Below are 11,143 nucleotides of genomic sequence, written 5' to 3' on the forward strand. Positions count from 1 at the left end.
AAGCACAGAAGCTCTGATCAAGGAGTGCTTTCACCAAAATCTGGAATTACTGTTTTCTGATTTAAAATTCAGACAACACAGAAGTTGTCTGTCTTGTCAGTTGAACAGAAGAGCAAGCAAGTGGGCCGATCTGAGGACTGCTAAGATGCCTTATAAAGTCTGGCAAGAGGATTGTGTTGCATGGTGGTGTACTTGTAATAAAGTCCCCCACCCTGGCTATAAGAGACAATCTTTCCTCTGTTCTTTTTTTAGTCTTATTTTTTATTCCATAAGATTACTGTTTTTTTGGGTCCTCTTTAATTCTCTCACACTGGCTGTGTGGGCTCTGATGGAGGACCGCTACGTGATGCTGACCTTTGTGGATACACGCTAGCTAAGGGGCCTCAGCTTTCTGCTGGTTTTTCAACAGCACTGAGTAGGGCCTAAAGTTCTGACACCCTCGCCTCCAAAGCTACAAAATCACATCATTCATTACATGTAACATTTTCACAAAAGGAGGCAGAGGAATAACTGAACATCAGACACAGAGAGCAGGAGAGAGGAGGAGACAGAGATGGAGAAGCTAAGATAGAGACAGGCAAGGAAGCCATAGCTAAAGTTAGGCAAGTGACATATTACTACGCTGAGGACAAAATTGTATGAAGCATGAGGAATTCCCAAACGTAATGTGAAGCAATAGAGAATGCGTTTTAAACATGCTTATGTATTAGAAAAGAGATAATATGTCACAGTAAGGAGATCCCTCTATCTATTTATTTTCTTACTCGCTTTATCCCTCATGGGGTCGCGAGGGGTGCTGGTGCCTATCTCCAGCATTTCAATTCAATTCAGTTCAGTTTTATTTATATAGCGCCAATTCATGAAACATGTCATCTCAAGGCACTTTACAAAGTAAAATTCAATCAGATTATACAGATTGGTCAAAATATTTCCTATATAAGGGAACCAGTTGATTGCATCAAAGTCCCGACAAGTAGCATTCACTCCTGGAGAAGCGTAGAGCCACAGGGAGAGTTGTCTGCATTGTTGATGGCTTTGCAGCAATCCCTCATACTGAGCAAGCATGAAGCGACAGTGGAAAGAAAAAACTCCCCATTAACGGGAAAGAAAAACCTCCAGCAGAACCAGAACCAGGCTCAGTGTGAACGCTCATCTGCCTCCACCCACTGGGGCTTAGAGAAGAAAGAGCAGAGACACAGAAAGCACAGAAGCTTACATTGACCCAGGAGTACTTTCTACGTTAGATGGTAATAGAGGATGATCTGCCTCCCCTGATGATGTCACAGGTAACAGAACGCCAGACCAGCTGTACCTACTATGAAGAGAAAAATGACTGAGAACAAAAAGTTAAAAGCTGAACTAACAAATAATGCAGATTGGAGAGCAGTAGGAGAACCCAGTTAGAGAAATAGACCCTGGTGTCCTCCAGCAGCCTAAGCCTATAGCAGCATAACTATAGAGGATAGCTCAGGGTAACATGAGCCACTCTGACTAGAAGCTTTGTCAAAAAGAAAAGTTTTAAGATTAGTCTTAAAAGTAGACGGGGTGTTTGCCTCACGGACCAAAACTGGGAGTTGGTTCCACAGGAGAGGAGCCTGATAGCTAAAGGATCTGCCTCCCATTACTTTTAGAGACTCTTGGAACCACCAGCAGACCTGCAGTCTGAGAGCGAAGAGCTCTGTTAGGAACATACGGGGTAATCAGAGCTCTGATATATGATGGAGCTTGATTATTAAGGGCTTTATACGTTAGAATAAGAATTTTAAATTCTATTCTTGATTTAACAGGAAGCCAATGAAGGGAAGCTAAAATTGGAGAAATATGATCCCTCTGGTTGATTTTCATCAGAACTCTTGCTGCAGCATTTTGGATCAGCTGAAGACTTTGACTCTCGCCCATTGAAATAGGCGAGAGGCAATATGCCAATCACAGTGTCAAATGGTGCATATTCCATGTTGTTCACAAATTAATTAGTAGTTTGGACATTACATATATTAGAAATGACCAGATAACATAAAAGCCCTGAAATTGTATGGTTGATTATTTTTCTTTTTATTAAAAGCTCAAGCACTTATGTATTAAAGTAAATGAAATAATTTGAGTATGACTGTTTTTAATGAAGTAAATGTGTCAGATAGACTGAAAAGATAAATTGCTAATAAAATACAGCAGAAAAGTACATTATAAACAAAGAAAATAAAAACAGGACCAGACTTTTAAAAAGAGATCTTTAAAGAAAATAAATGAAAAGAAAGGTTTTCGGGTCAGCTTTACATCATGTGGAGGCAGAGCGGTCCACAGCTGAGAGGCGGCATAGAAAACGGCCCGATCACCTTTTGGGGACAAGAAGGTGGAGAAGCTTGGTGTTTAGAAAGAGAGTGACTGTGGGACACTGAATCATGAGAAAGTCTTTAAGTGAGATGGTACATCACTGTACAGACAGTGAAAAGTAATCTCGATGGAGACAGGAAGTCAGTGAAGTGAACAGAGAATGGGGGGTGTTCATGTTTACACCCTCTCATCAGGATCTTGGCAGCATGCTTCTGAACATACTGCACTTAACGCCTGTTCTTACCAGGGTTCCCGGTGAGAAGTGCAGTGCAATAGTCCAGTCTTGGGGAGATGAGGGATGGGCGGGCTTCTCTGCATCAGAGAGGGGGAGTGTGAGTCTGAGTTACAATGTCTCAGAGGTGATGAAATGACATTTTACAGATATGCTGGATATGGCTTTCAAAGGTTAGTGGTGGATCAAAATACGACCAAGACTGGTAACTGCATTGGAAAGAGCAATGGTCTGGCTCGAAGAAGTAATACAGAGTTTTGTTTTTGTTTGGTGTGGAGTACCAACCAACACCTTTATCTTTTCCAAACAAGATGCAAGTGAGGAGAATGGAAAAGGTAGGGAGGCTAAGGATGATAAAGATGGAAAGGATGGGGTCTGAGACACATTGCCACCCAGCATAAGGTACATTGAATATTCTCATCCTTACAAATAAATTAGATACTCTAGAAGTAAGTACATTTTTATTTCTATAGCACCTTTCACAGACATTGACATGTGCATGTTGCAGACCTAAAACTGCTTCACATGAGCAAAAGCAATTTAAAAATACAAAAACATTCTTAAGCAAAAGTAAAAATGTCTTTAGATGTGTTTTGAAGAGACTTTGGATTCTGTGCAGCGAAGAGACAGCGGGAGAGCGTTCCAAAGTCTCAGAGCACGATCACCATGATTTTTGCAACAGGTCCGAGGAACCACCAACAATATTTGAGTCAATGACCTTAAGGTTCTGGGTGAGCAAAGAGGTTTCAAAAGATCCTTCATATGTTTAGGAGCCTGACTGTGGCTGTGGATTAATTGGATTGCTCTGAAAGTTAAAATTTGTGACAAGGCACTTCCAAGTGGACGCTAGCGCAATTTGCTGCTGCTACTCTGTGTGTGAAGCTGCTCTAGCATACCTGCCCAAGTATTCCTCCTGGCATAAACCAGTTCACGCGTGACGTCAGCGCTACATCCGGGTCCTGCTGGTAGGCAAAAACAGTACTGTTCTCGTCTACTACATGACAAAACGGGTGAATTAGAGCGTGCTTTTAGTTAGTTTATTTTTGGAATCTAAACAATGCCTACGACTTGTTGTGCTCCCGGTTGCACACAGAGGCATTCCAAATCGTTGGATGTACGTTTCTTTCGTTTACCGACGGACGAAGAAAGAAGAAAGAAATGGATAATTTCAATGAAAAGAGCGCAGGCAGACATTCCCAATGGACTGGGAGAGCCATCATACTACGACAGAATTTGCAGTCTACGCTTCATCTTCGGTAAATACAACTTAATTCTGCTCTAGTCATTGTTCTACTTAAATAATTATATAAATAAAAATTAGGATATATTCTTAATTCAAAACGTAAACGTTCGTTTCATAATAATATACGTACATGTACAATGTATGCAAACTCTCTGGCACGAGTCTGTGAAAAGGATTAATAAGACAAAAACACCAAAATAATCCTTAGTGAACAATGTTTTTTTTAACCTACCGATGGCGGGTCTTCCTCTCTGCTGAGGCGCTGTCTGTGTCCGACTCCACTTCAGTATTTTACACAAACATGTCTGAACATGTCCCGATTTAAAAAAATTGTAGCCGTCCAGTGGTTTCATGGCTTTCGTGCTCTCTCGTCTGTACTGGCCTGCCGTGTTTATAATTCAGCTGTATATGTCGCCATACAGAACACTTGCCAGCATTTCACAGACTCGCTCCGTCCCTTCAGGCTTTTGCTGTGTGGATCTGGCAATCTGATACCATCAACCATCAACTTACTCTTATAATGATCTTGTGATACGTTATCTAAAGAACAAAAATACGTCGAGAAGTCATCGTTTCTTTTGTTTGCGTCCGCCATTGTGTTCGCCTTTTGCCTACCAGTCCGGCGCGCAGGCGCGAAAAATCAGGATTAAAGCAATAACAATGAACTGGTCTATTGTGACTGACACCGCTCCAGGAACAAACAATGCGGATAAGCCAAATTCATTTTTGGCTTGCAATGGCCTAGTTTACTTTATTGTTATTTTTTTTCTCAAACCAGAATCAAGCCTCTTCCAGAATACAGCCGATGAGCTGCTACCTGGCTCTTCCTCCACCTGAAACTCTGCGCTTCAACCTGGACATTGCTCTTCTTACTCGTCGTAAATATATTCATCGTGCATCTCATCTGAATTTTCATTTTGAATGCTCCAAGGCTATGAATTCCTTCTGGTCCCCTTACCCGTCGGGCACCACAGACATTCACCGTGTGCTAGCCTGCCCAGCTAGGTCGGCTAACTCTCCGGTCAAGCATGATAACTTCATCTCCAACTTCCTTAACGTCTGCTCGCTCACTGGCAAAGGACATCTCATCCAGGATATCCTTATTGACCATAAATTGGACTTTCTCTGCCTTTCTGAAACTTGCAACAACAAAATGACTGTTAGTGAGCTTCACGACTCACTCCAGCGGGGTTTTATATGTGGCAGCCACGAAGGACATGTTGCGGTGGAGGCCTCGCAATAATTTACAGTGAGAAGTTCAAAGTACTTCCTGTATCTGTGCCTGCTTTCAATTCAATGAAATGCATAGCCTGTGAACTCCCAGCGTTACTCGCACCATTATTGCTGTTGTCTACTGCCCCCCTAAACCACACAGTGGCTTTCTAAATGAATTTGCTGCCTTACTCAGCCAGCTTTTGACCTCGTCTCCTAATGTAATATTAGTGGGGGACTTTAATATACATTTGGACAATGATAATCATCCCCTAACAAGAGACTTCCTATTATACCTGGATAGCTTTGGTTTTAATCAATTCTCTGACTTTCCCACTCACATCAAAGGACATACCCTGGATTTAATCTGCTGCTCTGGTCTTATTCCATCCAACATCTGATAAACTACAGATAACAGACCATTTCCTCATCACTTTTAATGTTTCCCTGCCTATATTTATATATGTGTACATATATAAATAAATATATATTTGTTTATATACCAATCCCCATTGGGTTGAGGCAGATGAGCGTTCACACTGAGCCTGGTTCTGGTTCTGCTGGAGGTTCTCCTCCCTGTTAAAGGGGAGTTTTCCTCTCCACTGTCGCTTCATGCATGCTCAGTATGAGGGATTGCTGCAAAGCCATCAACAATGCAGACGACTGTCCACTGTGACTCTACGCTCTTTCAGGAGGAGTGAATGCTGCTTGGAGAGACTTGATGTAATTAACTGGTTCCCTTATATAGGACATTTCTGACCAATCTGTATAATCTGATTGAATTTGACTTTGGAAAGTGCCTTGAAATGACATGTTTCATGATCTGGCGCTATATAAATAAAATTGAATTGAAATTGAATTGAAGCTTCTATACTGTTTACACACTAAGAGCTGTTTTATTGGAAGCAGCTTTTAGTTGTTGCTGCTAAATGTTGAGCTGATCAAATCATTCTGTTTTATAATTTAAGCTTTAAATGTTCTTAACATCAGAACAATGTGTTATGTTCATGAATAAACCAGGCAGAACTCTAGCTACTTCATACCAAGGTGAATGTGAACAGGATGTCAGTTCATGACAGGCTGATGTTTATTTTGAGAAAAATAGTATTTAAAATGAAAGAGAAATGTACCCAGTTTCCACAGAGAAACACTTAGAAACATTAATTTTTCAGCACTCTGTCGTGCACAATTTCAGGCCTTTTTACTGCAGCTTCTGACTGCTGACTTCATGACAAAGTCTGGCAGCAGAAGAAGAGGAGCAGAGATCGCCTTTAAATAAATCATGTTCCTCTACGGGTTGTCATGGAAACAACATCTCCATCTGCAGCAGGCGCAGCGTGAGCGTGTCAGATGGTTGTCGGCAACACACTGAGTGTGTTGGACGAAAACCAACATTCAGTGAGAGAAGAAGAAACGAAAATGAAACAAAATGAATTTCATCTTTGAAAGAAAATCTGGGTTTACTGGGCCAACTGGTACAAAATATCTAATGTGTCTATATTAATATGAACATTGTATTCTTGAAATTTTTAAGGTAGAAAAAAGCTTAGGTAATGGGAAATCATTATTTTAATGTTCATCTGTTCTGTTCAGGAGAATCTGATAAGATTTCGGATAAAATTCATGTTGTCTTAAAGATCCACATGAAAATGAAATCTTTAGGTTATTATTATTATTAAATGTTCTTCACACAGAATAATATCTGAATGTGAGTGCGGCTCCTTGTCTCGGTCCTGGTTGATGGCAGCTCTCGGTCCTGGTTCTGTCCGCCGAACGGATCTGCATGGTTTGGGTGGACCATCTGACTGCAGTGTTTTGTTCTTCCCCTCAGACAGTCTGCGGTTGGGTCTCGGGGATGCCTACTAGAGTCAGCGGGGGAGCTGAATTCCCCCCAGTCATTCCTCCACCATCCCTAACCTCAGGTCCCTTGGGCCCATGGCTGGATCCGCTCTGGCTCGTCCCCACGGCTCCCAGGGGCTTCAGCATTGTGACTGTTGGGGGGTTTCCTGGGGCCCGTCTCTCCTCTTTCCTGGTATGGGGGGAGGACATTTTCCCTGTGTTGTCCCCTCTTGGGCACCTTTGCCCTGGCGGTCCTTCGGGTGTCTGGGTTTCTGGTTCCCCTGGCGTCTGCCTCCGTTTTCTGGGGGACTTTGGCTCCTCACAACCACTATTGAGCATTTTTAAATCAATTCAATTCAGTTCAATTCAATTTTATTTACATAGCACCAATTCATGAAGCAGAAGAACCACCTGTGTCTAAACACCAGTAAGACCAAGGAGATGGTGATAGACTTCAGGAGAAGACCCCCACCTCACTCCCCTGTGAACATCCAGGGGGAGGACATAGAAACTGTGGAGAGTTTCAAATATCTGGGTGTTCACATCAATAATAAACTGGACTGGACTCATAACACCGACGCTCTGTATAAGAAGGGCCAGAGCCGCCTCCACCTCCTGAGGAGGCTGAGGTCCTTTGGAGTGAGCGGCCTCTGCTAAAAACTTTCTATGACTCTGTGGTGGCCTCAGCCCTCCTCTATGCTGTCGTCTGCTGGGCTCCTGGCAGCGCAGAGCGGGACAGAAAGAGACTGAATAAGCTGGTGAGGAAGGCCACTTCTGTCCTGGGCTGCACTCTGGACTCTGTGGAGGAAGTAGCTGAGAGGAAGGTGTTGTCCAAGTTCACATCCATCATGGACAACACCTTTTATCCCCTGCACCAGACTGTAGAGGAGCTGAGCAGCTCCTTTAGTGACAGACTAAAACACCCTGTTTGTAAGAAGGAGCGCTACCGCAGGTCATTCATTCCTGCTGCCATCAGATTATACAATGCTGCACTATAACTGTAACCACAACTGTAACCACAACTATAACAATAACTGTAACTGTAATAACCAACGTGCAATAACTAATGTGCAATTCTATTTAATACACTGTGCAATATTCCTGAAAGAAGTGACTTCTGCTGCTATTACACCTGAATATATGTCAATACACATGCGTATAAGTCACAGTGAAAAAATTTACATAAGACATCCTCTGCCTTATTTCTAATTTTGTATTTTATTCTTATTTTTCTTATTTACTTTTTCTATCCACTGTATATACAAGGACACACTGTATATAACTGATGCACCTTTTCCTACTTTTGGCATCTTCTTCTGATTATTGACTACTGAGCCGATGTGTCAAGTGAATTTCTCCAATGTGAGATCAATAAAGCCTATCTTATCTTATCTTATGTCATATCAAGGCACTTTACAAAGTCAAAATCAATCATATTATACAGATTGGTCAAACATTTCCTATATAGAAGCAGATTCAGAGGATGTTATATCGCTCTCTCTCTTTCCTCTCCTCTTTCTCTCTCACCTTCTCTCCCTTTTAGCATTTTGTCTCATCCGTTTCTCTCTGTTTTTCCTCATCTACCTTCCTGTCTCAGTGTCCATTGAACGTGAAATAGTCCCAGCATAAAATCTAATAAAGCTTCTTGCATGTATAAATCAAGAGGAGCACTAAAGCAGTGAGGGTCCACTGGTGAAAGTAAAACCTTTTGGACTCTTTTTGGCATCAAGACAATTCTTATTCTTGATGCAACCTGCTGGGTTTCCTTAGAGAGGAAACTTTCTGACCGACCTGGAGGATCTGATGGAGTCTGACTTTGGAAAGAGCCTTAAGATGATATGTTGGGAATATGAGCCATATAAATAAAATTTTATTGAATCAGAAACATTATTCAAGCTAAAGGATAAAGAGATTATATTTGCCTAGATTAAAATTGATAAATCGCAGAACACGGTGCTCTCAGTCTCCCTGATTCTGATGCCAGTCAGTAAAAAAAAAAAAAAGGTAAATCAGTTCACAACAGGAACCTCCCAACCCCAGATGACCTGATTTCTAGATCACTGAGCAGTGTTGAGAAGATTTAGTTCTAAATCATCTGAAATAATGCTGCCATCAGCTGGTTAAAGCGAAAAATGACAAGTAAATTGACAGATATACCAGAGGAATGTACCAGAAGACTGGTGCAGCTATTTTTTTTTTATTTGTTTCTCAGTCTTAAGCCATATTGGAGAACAAAAAGCTAATTTATTGTGTGATGCTGTTCTAGTGATGATGCTCCTTGCTCTGGTTTATATAATGACGCAGATGCTGGAGTCTGTTGTTCTGGATTTCTGCAGAAACCATGACTTTGCTCCTTTCCAGGGCTGTGTTGAAGCCGTGATCCTCGTACATCCCGCTCTGCAGCTGCAGCTCCGAAAACCGATGAGATGTCACATTAAACTGAGTCTGAAACAGCAAAAAAAAAAAAAAAAAAAAAAACATTCAAACAGGGAACCCGTGTTTCACCTGCAGCTGGAATCAAATCAGCTCACTAAACCTACAAATAAATCTTTTTGTCTCACCTGCATCTCATGAACCGTTGGAGTCTTGCTGCCGTACGTCTGGTTCCAGGTCCGATATAAAGGATGAATCTTCTTCCCTCTGAGAACCAAACAAACAGCATCTCCATCAGGGAAAACAAGCTGTAGTTATAGCAGCGTTGCTTTAGTAACCCCAACTCTGAGCACAATCCATCCTAAAGTCAGGTGCTGCTACTAATCTAAAGTAACACCAGGGACAGTATCACAGCTGCACAGTTCCTGAATGTGTTTAAATCAAGTGGTGTCAAAGTACTGCTACTGGCCGTCTGTAGTACTACCAGCAGTATTGCTGCTAAACTGTAGTGCTTTACATCAGCAGTCTGTTGGCAGCCTGTATATAATGTGACTGCAGTGTTCGTTTACCCGTAACCTTGGAAAGAGTCGGGGTTGTTGAACCTCTGCGGCAGGTTTGGATCCGTCCGGTAAAAGTCGCTGGTTTGACCTTTCTGATCCTCCATGTTGGCAGCAACAGAGTGGTTACCATGGAGACGGGTGGGCGGAGATCTGAGCTATATTATACACTGGAGTGCTGATTTTGCCGACAAACTGAAGTTACTGGCCGCCATCTTGCTACTCCCTAGTCTCACAGAATCCCATAGGATTTGGTTGCAACAACAAGCAGTTTTCTGGTTGTGTGAAAACGTTTCATAGGTAATTCTATGGTCAGTGGATGTACTAACACTATCAATTATTAGGTGCTGAAATATTTTACATGTTATATATATCTATCTATCTATATATATATATATATCTATCTATATATATATATATATATATATAGTTATATATATATATAGTTATATATATATATATAGTTTTTTATATATATATATGTGTAAATATATATTTTTGTATATTGGTATTGTCATCTATTTATAAATGTTTCTATCTCTCTATCTCCTCTCTCTCTCTCTTTCTACCTGTTTCTCTCTCTCTCTCTCTCTCTCTATCTCTCTCTCTATATACTCTACTCTCTATCTCTATATGCCTCAACATGCAAAATATTTCAGCACATGACTTTCTCAGTACTTGATAGTTTTAGAACGTATCATAAAAGTATATGGCATTTGACATTTTAAAAGTTTTAAGCCCCCCCCCCCTGAACATGAGAAAATCCTCGTTATTCGATGCTGTAGCGCACATATTCCCTAGTTACTGGGAGAGATAGGGAGTACCAATATGGCGGCTGGTGGCTTCCAACAGCGGCTATTAGCACTCCAGTGTATAATATAGCTCAGTGGGGAGGAGTCTGTTGCCAGATTTTGGGCCTTAAGGCTGGTCCCAGACTAAGGCTGCTGGTTTAAGTACGTGCACAGCCTCGTTTTAAAATGGTCCGTGTTAAACAGAGCCAGTTGAACGAATCATTGAAAAAAGGTAGTTTTATCCTCTGCTAAGTGCTCTTTGTGAAAGGGATCACAGACGGTCTGGCAGCATGGACTATTTAGAATAATAAAGAGCCATAAATAGGCCGACTACACAGGCCAGCAAGAAGAGCACTTGTGGATCGGAGTAAGCTATTGAAGCTCTTAGACTAAATAACATTATAGGATCTTTAAAGGCGAAATTAGACCAACAGGCTGCCATTTAGACTATTGAGGCCCAACGCAGGTGTTCTCGTTAGTCTCAGACTAACTAAAACACATCTAAGAACAAATCCAGATTAATCTTAAAATAAGCCCCAGAGTTTAATGTGATTTCAGAAATTAA

At 41.4% G+C, this 11,143-nt stretch overlaps 1 protein-coding gene across 1 annotated transcript; it reads right to left on the reverse strand.

Moving 5' to 3' along the window:
* Nucleotides 1-9,033: 9,033 nt before the first annotated feature.
* Nucleotides 9,034-9,923, reverse strand: c12h9orf116 (chromosome 12 C9orf116 homolog). Its single transcript, XM_012851860.3, has 3 exons — nucleotides 9,800-9,923; nucleotides 9,419-9,497; nucleotides 9,034-9,302 (listed from the first exon to the last, which is right to left on the reverse strand). The coding sequence occupies exons 1-3, from the start codon at nucleotides 9,892-9,894 to the stop codon at nucleotides 9,120-9,122; spliced, it is 357 nt and encodes a 118-aa protein (XP_012707314.2). The 5' UTR covers nucleotides 9,895-9,923; the 3' UTR covers nucleotides 9,034-9,119.
* Nucleotides 9,924-11,143: the final 1,220 nt, after the last annotated feature.

This window comes from Fundulus heteroclitus, chromosome 12 (assembly GCF_011125445.2).
Source record: "Fundulus heteroclitus isolate FHET01 chromosome 12, MU-UCD_Fhet_4.1, whole genome shotgun sequence".
Taxonomy (NCBI): Eukaryota; Metazoa; Chordata; class Actinopteri; order Cyprinodontiformes; family Fundulidae; genus Fundulus; species Fundulus heteroclitus.

What these genes read in the sequence shown, in the direction of transcription:
- c12h9orf116 (XM_012851860.3), bottom strand. Translation starts at nt 9,894, where the DNA reads ATGGAGGATCAGAAAGGTCAAACCAGCGACTTTTACCGGACGGATCCA. An exon ending in GACTCTTTCCAAGGTTACGG is followed by an intron (nt 9,498 to 9,799) that starts GTAAACGAACAC and finishes TTTGGTTCTCAG; the next exon opens with AGGGAAGAAGATTCATCCTT. An exon ending in CAACGGTTCATGAGATGCAG is followed by an intron (nt 9,303 to 9,418) that starts GTGAGACAAAAA and finishes TTGCTGTTTCAG; the next exon opens with ACTCAGTTTAATGTGACATC.